The 12,851-nt window shown below is 60.3% G+C and overlaps 4 protein-coding genes across 4 annotated transcripts; 1 reads left to right on the top strand and 3 right to left on the bottom strand.

Moving 5' to 3' along the window:
- Positions 1-3,168: 3,168 nt before the first annotated feature.
- On the bottom strand, positions 3,169-3,801 carry HETIRDRAFT_241603 (uncharacterized protein; the record flags this gene model as incomplete). Its single annotated transcript, XM_009554980.1, has 3 exons — positions 3,169-3,466; positions 3,519-3,706; positions 3,754-3,801. Coding segments are annotated over 3 exons (534 nt in total), but the record flags the coding sequence as incomplete, so codon positions are not given.
- Positions 3,802-5,989: 2,188 nt separating this feature from the next.
- Positions 5,990-6,692, bottom strand: HETIRDRAFT_412737 (uncharacterized protein). The gene has a single exon (XM_009554981.1). The coding sequence runs from the start codon at positions 6,556-6,558 to the stop codon at positions 6,367-6,369; it is 192 nt and encodes a 63-aa protein (XP_009553276.1). The 5' UTR covers positions 6,559-6,692; the 3' UTR covers positions 5,990-6,366.
- A 281-nt stretch (positions 6,693-6,973) lies between these two features.
- On the bottom strand, positions 6,974-10,732 carry HETIRDRAFT_157732 (oligopeptide transporter; the record flags this gene model as incomplete). Its single annotated transcript, XM_009554982.1, has 11 exons — positions 6,974-7,023; positions 7,109-7,163; positions 7,249-7,289; positions 7,473-7,780; positions 7,868-8,018; positions 8,161-8,266; positions 8,446-8,514; positions 8,993-9,097; positions 9,195-9,563; positions 9,628-10,390; positions 10,587-10,732. 11 exons carry the CDS (start codon positions 10,730-10,732, stop codon positions 6,974-6,976), a joined length of 2,163 nt encoding a protein of 720 aa, XP_009553277.1.
- A 1,025-nt stretch (positions 10,733-11,757) lies between these two features.
- Positions 11,758-12,683, top strand: HETIRDRAFT_456334 (uncharacterized protein; the record flags this gene model as incomplete). Its single annotated transcript, XM_009554983.1, has 3 exons — positions 11,758-11,788; positions 11,818-12,308; positions 12,381-12,683. The coding sequence occupies 3 exons, from the start codon at positions 11,758-11,760 to the stop codon at positions 12,681-12,683; spliced, it is 825 nt and encodes a 274-aa protein (XP_009553278.1).
- Between the last annotated feature and the right edge of the window lie 168 nt (positions 12,684-12,851).

Below are 12,851 nucleotides of genomic sequence, written 5' to 3' on the forward strand. Positions count from 1 at the left end.
GCGCTCTTGTTGTCGGTCGCAGCGGAGTCCTTTGAAGCTTTAGAGTCAGCGGACTCCACGCTTGTAGGCTGCTCAGTCGACTTTGGAGAGGGAGGTGAGGCTTGTGTTGATGTCGATTCGTTTGCCCTGTGTGTGGGGTCTTCGTGTGCAATGTCAGAAGGGCTAGAGCGATCATTAATGAGAGTACTGACCATTAGAAGCAGTAGGCGGACTGGTCGTATCGGAAGGCTTGACACCTGCAGTGGAGGCCGTCGCCGGAACATCTGGTCCTTTCGCTGGGGCTGGCAGTGGTGGTACCGTACTAGCATGCTGAGGTGTGGATGAAGCAGCGGGTTTCTTTGCCCAAGGACTAGGTCGGACGGCAGGATTGGCGGTTTTGGGGGAAGCAGGCGCGTTGCCTGTCTGAGGACTGGAAGCCTTACCCCACGCGGCAGGAACGACCTTGTTCGTAGCATTGACAGCGGGTGAGGCGGTGAAAAGCGGGCTCGCAGGTGACGGCTTCCCCCATGCAGATTTAACTGGAGTAAGTGGGGCCGAAGCTGTCGGCTGCGGTTGTTTCGGATCATCGCCCTTCGCAGTTGCGTCTTTAGGAGGTACAGGCGGTTTGTCATCAGATTTGGGTGGTGTGGGTGCGGACAAGGGAGAGCTCTTTTCATCTGATTTCGTGACCTTCGCATCGATGGTGGCCGCCTTCGGATCTGAAGGCTGCTTCGTATCGATCTGGGCGGTTGCGTTGGCGTCCTTAAGTAGCTGAGTCTGCGGCTGGTTGTCGTTGGCCTTGTCGTCTGCTTTTTTCCCAGATCCGTCGTTGGCGCCAGTCTGCTCAGGCTCCTGCTTGTCCGCCTGCTCGATCTTTGCTCCTCCCACCTTCTCGGAGTCCGTAGCATTTTCACCTTGAGTCGTGGCGCTTGCGGTCGAAAGCACTTTGTCCGCGTGCTGAGCTGTGTCCTGCTTAGCCTTCGCTTCGGCCTCCTTGTCGGCTTGCTCTTTCGCTTCCTTGGCCTTGGCGTCCGAGTTTGCCCCTTCCTTCGCCTGTTCTGCCTTTTCCACTAAAGCGCGAGCATCATCGTCAGCTTTCACCTTGGCCGCCTCTTTGGCTTCCTTCTCCAGCTTGTCCTTTGCCTCCTTCGCTGCCGCCGCCGCGTCCTCCTCGACCTTCTTCGCCGCCTCCGCCTCTGCAGCCTTCTTCAGCTGTTCCTCTTTCGCGGCCTTTTCCTTCGCCTCCGCCTCCGCCTTGGCTTTGGCGGCGGCCTCCTCTGTCTTCTTCTGCAGAGCCTCTGCCTGCGCCTTCGCTTCCGCGGCCAGCTTCTTCTTCGCAGCCTCTCCCTCTTCCGTAGCCTTCTCAGCCTTCGCTTTCGCTTCCGACTCAGCTTTAGATTTCGCCTCTGCCTCTGCTTGAGATTTCACTTCCGCCTCGGCTTTGGCTTTCGCCTCCGCGTCAGCTTTAGCTTTAGCTTCTGACTCAGCTTTAGCTTTCGCTTCTGACTCAGCTTTAGCTTTCGCCTCTGCCTCTGCCTTGGCTTTCACCTCCGCGTCAGCTTTGGCTTTGGCAGCCTCCTCTTTCTTCCTGTTGGCCTCCTCTTTCTTGCGCTGAGCATCCTCCTTAGCCTTGCGGGCGGCCTCCTCTTTGGCCTTCTGCTCGGCCTCTTGCTTCTTGCGTTGAGCCTCTTCCCTTTCCTTCCGCTCGGCCTCCTCCTTCGCCTTCTTCTCGAGCCGCCCCTTCTCCTGCTGTTCGGCCTTCTGCTTCGCTTCCTGCGCTGCCTTCTCTTGCCTCTGCCTCTCAAGACGCGCCTTTTCCTCCTGCTCGGCCTTCTCCTTCGCTTCCTTCTCCCGCTTCTCCCCCTCAAGCTTCTCCGTCAGCTCGCGCGCTGCCCTCTCCTTCTCCAACCGTTCCGCTTCCAACCGCTCACGATCCAACCTCTCGCGGTCGGCGCGTTGCTTCGCCTCCTCCCTCTGAGCTAGATCGCTCCTCATCGGCATGGCGTTGAACTGGCCTGCGCCTCTCCCGCCTCGTGACATCGAACCCCATCCACCAGGAATTGGACTCTGCAGCGGGCTTCCTTCTTCCGGTCCTTTGCTCTCCGCATCCGACTCCTCGCCACCCGCGAGCAGGCTCGAGGCCCATCCGAACAGCCCAGAACGCGGAGTTGATGCACTGCCCTTGCTCTGGTGACCCGAAGCTTTAGGCGCACTCGCGCGAGCATTGTTGAAAGCATTGGCGTTGGGGGCTTGGTGATCGGGAGGCTTGAAGAAGGCACTCTCGGCTGGCGTGTGGCTGGAGATGTCAATTTTTTTCGGCGTTTCCGTGACAATCTTTAAGTCCTCTTTCTGTAGAGTGTCCACCGCAACCCTGCTATCCGACACAGGGACCGTCTGCTCCTTCTGCCCAACCACCATCGAACCCTTCGCGGCGCCTTGCTTCGCACCCTCCCCTGACGGGTGTACCACTGCCGCCAATTCCTTCACCGTCCTCCCTACACCCACCTCTGGACGTGTCGCTCGCTCATCTAATTTCGCCGCTGACTCTGTCTCCTTCGTCGAACCCTGCACCCCATCCTCCTTCCGCCCAGCCCCGTTAACCGCCCCCCACCTAGGAATCGACCCTTCCTGGGGCAATGGGAGAGGCGGTGGGTGGGACAGCTTACGACCCCCGCGTGCGGCCGCGGCCGACTCCTGGATTGGGACCATTGGGGTTGGCTGAGCCGCTGTTATTGGCGGGACCGGTGCTGATGTTGTTGCTGTTGTTGTTGGAGGGACCGTTGGCATTGGAGGGGCCGTTAGGGTTGGCTGGACCGCCGGGGTTGGCTGGACCGCCGGGGTTGGCTGGATTGGCTGGATTGGCCGGCCCGTTGACGTTGGTATTGATGGGGGGCGGGTTACCTATAGCGGGAGAGAAAACCAAAGTCAGTTAGCAAGAGTGGAAGCGTAGAGTTAAGCACTCATCACCGATCCACCTGCTGGATTCCGAAACGAATTGTTTTGTTGGTTCGGAGCCCCGCCGCCTGCGGCCGGTTTCGGTCCAGCGTGCGCATCTCCACTGCCGTTCTGTAAGCCCTTCAAGCGAAGATCCGTCGGGGCGGCGAGTTCGAAGACCTGTTTGATCAAGGTGTCGAGGTCCTGGCCGGCGACGCTCACGGGCGACGCGCCCCGCAATCCGCTCGGAGATTTAGGTCCACGTGCAATCTCGCGCGCACGCGCAAGATGAAGGGAGGTCTCGAGGCCCAGCTCCTTGCCCTCGATGATCGATATGGGCTCCTCGCGGGTGGTGAGCACTGTGTACGATGGAATGAGAAGCGTGCGATCGATCTCATATGTATGGTAAATGACGATCTTCGGGACCGCTTCGATGGTGAGGAGCTCCAGCTCCCGGACTGCGAGCTCTTTGATGGCAGCGAACTTCCATTGATGGGCGAGCTTCAGAATGGATGTCCACTCTTCGACGTTCGCACCATATATCGAATATTTCCTGTGACGCACAGTCAGCGATCGCACATACCGACCGGAGAGCACGAACTTACGGATTGTAGAACACCCAAAGAAATCTCGCAAAGTCAACGCTCAAAGCATCATCGAGCACGAATGGATTTGAATCCGATGTACCCCGTGGGGGGTCGCCAGGAGGGGGTGGGTGGGGCAGCCTCTCTCGAAAGTACGATGACTCCCGGACGAAGAAGTAGCTGTGGACACGAAACAAGAAGTTTTCAACCTGTAGATTCGTTAGTGACGCCCTGAATCGTGGCCAGCAGAACTCACTCTGAAGATCACATCGCCTCCCTGGATATAATACATGTCATGACGGATCGCGTTGGCCGTGGTCAGTTTCGAGGAGGACATAGTGATCGTAAAGGGCTTCTACGCCTTGGTGTGTCTTTATGGCAAGGGAATCGTAAAGGGGCTGGGTATAAGGGCGACGGAGGAGGGAGTAGATGGTGGAAGGAAAGATGAACACAAAGATGAAGAGGAAAAAAATGAACTACACGTGTTGCTTGCAACGAGGCTGCCCCAGCCCTCCGCTTATATACGCCGGAGAACAATGTCGGGTGTTCGGTACATAACGGATTGTGTAAACTGCCATTGTCGATTAGTCCGATCAACAGAAACCGTCCGCTATTGTGCTGGCTCAAGATGGTGTTCACGTCAAACAGTGCAATGGCTACCTCGTGCTGGACAGCATCTGTGTCAGTTCGACGCATGATTTCTTCATGGAGTGCCACGTCAAGGTCCCTGATACAATTCTGTAGATCTCTCTCGTCTTCGAACAATATTGAACAATGACCGCAGTGATTTAATTGTGATGAGGAGGGCTACTTGAGAGTTGCTGAGGTGGCAGCAAGCGGGGAGACGATGGCTACCACGTGGCTTTCTCCATTTGGTAGGTGTAGTATTCACTGTCGATCATTCTGAGATGGATTTGCCCTCGGACGCAAAAAAGGCGGGGACACTGCCAGAAAGAGTGCGACAAGCCGTTCGACACGATGCAGCTTTGTGATTTCCCCAAATCCACAGTGCACAACACACCTGATCGCAGTTTCTTCTTACCTCGGGAAGAAACGTACGCAATCCACGTCTTACGCATATGATCGTACAAGAGGCACCCTGTGTCCCTGAAAAGACCCAGGAGTCGCCATGTCAGAGAATATCCCGGCAGCGAGCCTTCTGCATAAGAGCTTCACCGCAGCCGCAGTATCAGCTGAGTGATATGGCTCGCTGGACATCCGCTGTACACTCAAACAATCGGCTGCGTAGCATCAGATCACGATCACTGGCCATTGAGTGGACTGTGGTTGGGCATTGAGATAAGTAAGTATAGCCATCGTATCAGGTCGAGGGAATGTATTGATACGCATGCTGTCTGCCTGCGCGCGGACCATCAGCCTGTGAAGGTGATACTGATACCCGCATCTTCTCCCTACCATTCAAGCAGTGACCAATCGATGTGATTCGGCAAGGTCAGGGTTGACATTCTGAGACGGACACACAAAGACACCTTAGCATCTTTTGCGCACATATGAGCCCGGTCGCGAGTACGTCAAGGACATCGCGCGCGCGCGCACGCATAGGTTCGCGAGATGCCTTTCCATGACCGGAGCTCAAGTTCGCATCAGTACGTCAGATCGACAAATCGGACGAACGACGCGCTCGGGACGAGCTCGCCTCGAGACCTCTCGCGAGCGCGAGCGATCAAGAGTGACCAAGGTTGAGGCGCGCAGGCCCCAGCCAGGGTGACCCTCGAAAGCAGGGTCTCTTCTCGAGACCGCACGGACTGACGGCAGCGTCCACGTCACTGCCTTTGGCGTCGCCCAAATCCCATGGCAAACCGCATACGGTGCTTGTTCCACCCAAAGGGGGCCGAGAACCCAAGTGAGAACCGAAAGACCCAATGCAAACCAAGTATACCGGGGCTTACTTTCGTCCTGGGAGGTCAGGATCGCTCCACAGCAGCTGCGCCTTGGACCGTGCGCCGTTTGAGCCTGCAATGAACCACTGACTCGTGCACCTCGACTCCGGCAGAGCTCGCAGTGTGCCGTCGCACGGGGCTCTACGGAGGACTCGACGCTGCGCCAGTGCTGCGCCCTGATAGATGAACGGCCCAGCAAAGCGCCGCCCTCATGAGAGAGCAGGCTCATCCTTGAGACACCAGACCATAGACAGCAAAGAGGGCAAAGAAAACAGAAAAGTGCCGACGACTAGCGGTCCAGGCTCCAGCGTCGTGCGAGAAATTGCGCCGTTCCGGCGTCCATAAAACACACGGCCATACCAGCATCGTTCGAACTTCGCACCGTGAGTATCCGCAGAACGAGCGTGCCGAGCGACCAAGTCGCAGAAGCCAGACACGAAAATAGACGCGCCATCGACGCGACGACGTCGTCGTCGCGCTCAAGCCCACTCCTCGCCATCGTCCCTGCATGAGAAACTCGAGCGCTCCTCGGCCCAAAGAAGCAACACTTTCCCACCCTAGCGATTCTCAAGAAATCCCGTCCATTCGTCTGCAGGAAAGCCATTTCCATTGCGTCGCACAAAACACACGTAAATCAGAGAGAGAGAGAGAGAGAGAAAGAGAGGAAAAAAAAAACAAATAACCACAAACAATCTTGTAAAAAAGGCAAACAAGTAACAAAGAAACACAAAAACGGGAAAGAAAAAAAAAAGAATAATGAGAGACAGTTGCACGGTAGTAGTACCAGTAGTTGAAGACAATAAATAGATGAAGGAGTTGCGAGAGGGGAAGAGAGACAAAAAAACTCGGGATCGTCGACGTCGACAGACAGACGGACCGCAGAGTCGCCGACGGGACAGGAGCGCTCGTGGGCGATACGATACGCTGCGCGAGCCGAGTGGTGATACTGTACTAGCGCGAGAGGGGATCTAAGTAATAACGTCGCAGCAGGGACGGGGACGTGGGAGTGATGTGGGATCGTGGAACTGGGGACCGGGGACCGGAGCGGACGGGCCAAGCTGAACAAGGAAGGACGGAGGGAATGACTGGCTGATTTGGGGGGTAGGCAGACTGGGAACAGGCAGGCAGGCAGGCAGGCAGGCAGGCGAGCAGGCAGACATGTAAGTAGGTAGGCAGGGATGGAGGGAGGGGGCAGATGGACGAAGGGGTAACAAGGAACGGAAGAGGGGGACGGACAAGTCGGAACACATAACACTACTAATCGCACACACGAACACACGAACCCGCTTTTGTTTCTCTCCCTCTCTCTTCTTCTCTCTTTTTCGCGCACACAACCCGCGGCCCGACGGCGATGGCGACGACACCCAGGCAGGCAAGCGAACGGACGGGGGGCCAGCGGCAGCAGACAACGCCGCGCCGCGCCCCCGCTCACACGCCCACGCCGCCTCCTCTTCTCTCCCTCCCTCTCTCACGTCCGCTCAAAGACTCGCACTCTTCCAAAAAGAAAAGAAAAAAGAAACAGCGAAAACCGACGAAAAAGAGAAATACTAGAAACTAAAAATAGCCACGACTCTCTCACTGTCCAACGGGCACAGGCCGCAACGGCAGATTATCCCAGTCGGCCGCTGTTGCGTCCGATCATCAGCCCATCGTCACCGTGCACACGCGAACGTGGAAACGTGGGAACGGGGAACGGGGAACGGGACGCACTGTTTCGGAACACGTTGTTCCCCCACCAGTCGATGAAGAACCCGCCCTTCGGGAACTGGCCCGGCGCAAACGCGAACGCAACGCAAAGCCGCGTCCGTCAGTGGGCGAACGGCAGGGTGGTCGAGGATAGAGCGGCTCACCTGCAGCGTGAAGAAGATCACGATCAAGGACACCACGGTGCCTGCCAAAAGTAAAAAAACAAAAACACCACGCATCAGCGTCAGCGTCGAGCCCCGACCCCACCGGCGCACGCCCCTCCGCGCAAGGCACGAGCGAGCGCGCCCGCACCCGTGGGCAAGGAAGAACGAGAGAACGAGAGAACGAGAGAGAGTACATGAAAAAAAAAAGGAACCGCTCCACGCACCGCCATCGAGCGCCGCGCTCGTAATATAATTAAACTTGCACCACCACGCAAAGTTCCTCTTCCGAATCAAGAACTGAAACACGAACCCGACCGCGAACCACGACGAGTAGTTGATCCCCGTCGCGGGCGGGATGTACGCCACCCCGTTCAGGATGATCGGCGTGCTGATGAACTTCGTCCACGAGTCCGGGTACCGCCGCTGCCACAGCCAGAACGGGATCGGCAGGATCGCGCCCGCGATGATCGCGTACAGCTGCGGATAGTAGATCGAGTGCTCGCCGAACTGCCTGCTCGGCCCGATCAGGCCCCTGCGGCGCAGAAGAAACGAGGCGGCCGGTGAGCGCACGCGTTCTCGGGCGCGCCGTCGCGGAGAGAGAGAGGAAGCGGGCACGCACCAGATGACCGAGGCGGTGAAGTACACCTGGTTGTGCGGACACACGAGCTGGCTCTCCTGGTCCGGCGAGCACATATCCGGCACGTTGTCGAACATCCACACCTTCACGCCCACCTGCAAAAACGCCGCCAGGATCGTGGCCACCAGTTGCACTGCCCCAGTCAACCCGCCAAGCCAAAAAGCCAAAAAGCCAAAAAAAAAAAACAGATGCACGAAGCACGAACGGCATGCGCGCAGGTGAGCAACCGCGATCGCATGCGCCGGCGCGCCGATAAGAGAGAGACGAGGACGCACCGACGAAGGTCGCGCGCGGCGGGACCTTAATGTAATGCCCGAGCTTGAGGTCTTGCACGAACGACGTCGACTCCGTCAGCGTCTGCACCGAATAGCCCTTGAACACCTGCTCCGCCGACGCCCGCGCCAACGCGCAGCAGCGTGACAGGAACCAAGCAACGACCACGAGCGCGGCAGGAGAGCAGACGCGAGCGAGGAAAGACGCGAGGAACGAAAGAAGAGGGGCGAAAAAGGGGTGAGAAGGCGCGATCGATCGATCGACTGAGCGCGACGTGAACCACGCACCATGTTCGCGAGCGGGTTCCCAGGCAAGATGGTCCCTGGGATGATCTGCGCGAGCAGATTGAGCGTGATCTGTGCGTGGTGGGTGTGCGCAGCAAGCCGCGATGCGATGCGATGCGACGCGATACGATGGGATGAGGTGAGGTGAGATGTGGTGTGGTAAGGTGTGATGTGATGTGATGTGATACATCATGGGCGGACAGGGCACAGTTGGATAGGGTGATGAGGTGGGATGGGCGAATGGGGACGGGCAAATTCCGAGCGACCGAGCGACGGGAGCAAAAAAACAAGGAACATCAACACGCGAACAAAGTGATGCGAACGCAAGACGCCGCGAGCGGGTGCAGAACCAGCCAGCCAGCCAGCCAGCCAGCCAGCCAACCAACGACCGTCCCCGCGCCCGCCCGGGCTCGCACAAAGCTCGTGCGCAAAATGGTTCTCAAGAGAGAGAAAGAGGAGGGGGGGAGGGAGAGAGGGAGAGGGAGAGAAAGGGAGAGAAGAGAAGAGAAGGGAAAGAGAAGAGAGAGAGAAGAGAAAGAAGGAAACGCACCCCCTGGCCAGTCATGGCATAGATGAACCCCGACGGCAGCACATAAGTAATCGGCAGCGCCACCGCCAACAGCAGCGCCCACACCGGCACGCCCGTCTTCCACACCTACCCGCCACAAACGCAAACGCAAACGCGCAAAAAAAAAAAAAACCCCCCAACCCGCATCAGCCTCCGTCCCTCGACGCAGCGCCGCGCGACTCACCTCCTGCGCAACGATCGCCATCCCAAAAAAAAACACAAACGCAGCCCCATACCACCAATCCGGCACCTCCCTATAATTCCGCATCAGCTTCGCGTGGATGTCGTCCTTCTCGATCCGCATCCGCTTCAGGCCGTGCAGCAGCGTCCGCCCGTGGTACAGCAGCGTGTGCACGATCACGCACGTCGACAGCGCGAACGCGAGCAGGTACGTCATCGCGTACGCCGCGGGGAGGTACAGCGGCGAGTACTCGTCGTACGCGGTCGCGTTGAAGGTGTCGTCGAGCTGGAGGACGCGGGTGACGTTGTAGACGTTGCCGAAGCGGTCGTACGGCTCGGTCGCGAACATCGGGAAGTGCGCGAGGCTCCAGGACTGCGCGGGCGCGCATCGCGTATCGCGTCAGCGCCACACGACGACGAGCGGGGGGGGGACTCACGTTGGTGTAGTACAGCGCGGGCGTGAGGATCCAGTAAAACAACACGAACCCCACAAAGATATGCACCTCGGCCCACCACGGAATCATCAGCGGACTCCCGATCCACGATATCCTCGTCCAGTCGAACGTCAAGATGCTGAGCCCCATCCCGCTCTCGATCCCGAACACCTGATTCAGCGGCACGTTGCGCGGCGCGAGCCAGCACACCCACGAGAACACCGCGAGGGCCTGGAACAGGAAATTCGGGAGGAAAAAGAAGAAAAAGGCGCCGCCGAAGACATACATGAAGTACCGGTAGCGCGTCACGCCGCCCGCGCCCTCGTCGTCCTCCGCGTGCAGCGTGTTGAGCAGCGTGCAGATGACGAGGTTCTGCGGCCAGACCATGCTCGCGGGCCAGACGAGGAAGCGGCGGCAGAGCCCCGCGAGGCCGAACCCGGTCAGCTGGGTGGCGAGCACGAGGACGACGGTGAACCAAAAGCCGAGGTGGATGCCGTAGAAGACCTCGGCGACGACGACGGCGTTGAGGGCGTAGGGCGCGCCGACGGCGACGTTGGCCATGATGAAGACGAGCACGTGCTCCTTGATGTTCCACGGGCCCGGGTTGAAGGAGAACTCGCCGCCGCCGAGGGAGCGCGGGAGGCGGTAGACGGTGATCGGGAGCGAGAAGGCGAAGAGCTTGCCGATGGGGTGCGAGACGAGGAGGAGGACGATCGGCCAGATGGACGGCGCGGGGGAGCGGAAGTTGAAGAAGACGTTCATCGCGCTGGCAACGGGAACCCGGGCGGGGGGAGAGCGGGGGAGCGGGGCGGGAAACGCGGAGACGCAGAGACGGAGACGCGAACACGGACACGGGCACGGGCACGGGGATGGCGGAGGACGTGCGAGGGAACGGAGCGGGTGCGGGGAAGAGCACACTCGGGTTAGGCGCGCGAGTCGAGGAAAGAAGCGAGCGAACGAACCTGGCTGTCATGCAGAGGGCGAGCCCAATGACCCACATGCGCATGGTCATCGCGGGCATCTCAGGATCGTCGATGTTGGACACCGAGGCGCGCACCTCGGGGAAGGGGCTGTCCTCCTCCTCGACGGCGTCGAGGTCAAACTCCATCCTGTGCGGGGGAGCGGTCAGCGGTCAGCGGCGAGGGCCTTGCGTCGCGGGGGGACGGGACCGGCATGCAGCACTCGCCCGACGAGGCGGGGGAGGGGGGGGACGTAGTGCGGCTGGAGACTCACTTGATGGAACGACTGTCCTCGAGATCGAGATCGGGGTCGTCGATCCTGCTAGAGGCGTCGGACATGCCGGAAGTGACGCGCTTCATGCGCATCTTGAGGTGTGAGCCGGGGAGAGCGTCGAGGTCGACGGCGTTCATGGTGTCGTCGTCGTCCTTCTCTGGGAGTGCGACGCGAACCTCTTTGGCGGAGGAGGAGGCGGCGGCTGCGACGTCGTGCGGGGCTGTGCTGACGAAGCGCATGCGGTAGGCGTCGGGGTCGAGGGAGTCTGCCTGGGAGACGGTGGAGGGGGGGGAGTCGACTGTGCCGGAGAGCGGGAGCTTTGCGTAGTAGCTGTTTCTGTTTGTGGTGGGGTTGCTGTCGGTGTTGGGGTAGGAGGGGGAGGGGAGGGCGGAGAAGGAGGGGCCTGGGTCGGGGAGGTAGTAGCGCGGGGAGTAGGGGTCGAAGGTGGGGGCGGGGAAGGGTATTTCTGCGGGCTGGGAGAAAGATAGGGAGGACGGGGACGGCTGGTGGGGCTGCTGTGGGGGATGTGTGGGTAAATGGGTATGGGATGGCTGCTGGACGGGGAGTTTGAGGGCGGGGGAAGGGAGCTGCGAGGCCGGCTGCTGCTGCTGCTGATGTTGAGCATCGGCGGTAGAGGGGGGAAGAAAGGCAAAGACGTCGTCGTCGTCGCTGTCCTCGTTGTCGTCGTCGTCGTCGGGGGAGTAGTCCTGGGAGTAGGTGTACTGGGGGTCGCGGTCGTCGTAGTCGAGGCCGCCCGAGGTGTACGGCCTGGACGAGTACGAGGTCGTCGGGCGGAGGTTGGACATTATCGCGGTGTGATGTCGGACGGACGGACGGACGGACGAGGGAGGGAGGGAGGAGAGGAGGAGGGAGGAGAGGAGGAGGGAGGGAGGGAGAGGGATGGGACTGGAGGGAGGGAAGGAGGGAGGGAGTGGGAAGAGGCGGACGCATAAGGGCCAGGCACTCGACCGCTGCGTTCCTGGCCACTCTCCCACAATCCCGAACACCTCTCTCCCGTCCCCTCTCCCTCGCTCCCCCTCGCTCCTCTCCCCTCCCCTCCCCTCCGCCGTCCGTCCCTCTCCCCGCCAGCCCCACCGCCGCCGCCGCCCTCCAAAAACCCCGCTCGCCCACCGCCCGCCGCAGCCCCGCCCACTCAGGCAACCCCCTTGCGCCCCCGATCGCAATACGCTCCCCATCTCCCACCGCCCGCAGTCCCGGCCTCCTATCTAATACACGCACTAGCGCACACACCCCACGCGCTCCCGGCCTCCTCGACGTCCCCGCCCAAGCGCCGCCCGTCGGCCTCCCAAGCACAACCGCGCTTCGGCCCTATTGCCCCCGTCCGAACACCGCATCCCTTCGCCTTCGCCTTCGCCTTCGCCCCTCCAATCCACAACCCCCGTCCCTCTCCTCCAGCCCAGCGCCCCCCGCGCAAAAAAGCCGCGCGCCCTGTACGCCACCCATGAACGCACGAGCGCCCACACGTCCGATCCTCGCACTCCACGATGCCCTCCTAACGCCAGTATAACCACCGTGTAACGCCAATCTCGGGGCCCGACCCGAGCGCAACCCGCCCGGGCCCTTCACATCGGCTTAATTTTCATTTTCGGTTTTTTGATTCATTCGAGCGTGGGACTCGCGCCGCCGTCCGGCACGGCGCGGCGCGGCGCGGCGCCACCTGCGCCACCCGCCCCGCCCAACAAGTACCAGTACGTGAACCGAGTTACCCGCCAGGCCGCCCGATGGCCCCGTACCGTCACCGGCTCGCGCCGTCGCCCTCCCACAAACCGCACCCGACAACCATCCCGACAAGCATCCGACAATAGAGTGCGTCCGGGGCCCCGCACGTGTCCTGTACGGAACTACGGAAATCGCGCGGCGTCTGCACGCCCCGCGACATGCTTCTCGACGAGCGCCCCCCTCTGTATCTGTCTCTCTCCGTATGTGTATAGCTCTCTGCAGCTCCCTATATTAGGCAATCAACACCCGCGCCC

Source organism: Heterobasidion irregulare (assembly GCF_000320585.1).
Source record: "Heterobasidion irregulare TC 32-1 unplaced genomic scaffold scaffold_14, whole genome shotgun sequence".
Taxonomy (NCBI): domain Eukaryota; kingdom Fungi; phylum Basidiomycota; class Agaricomycetes; order Russulales; family Bondarzewiaceae; genus Heterobasidion; species Heterobasidion irregulare.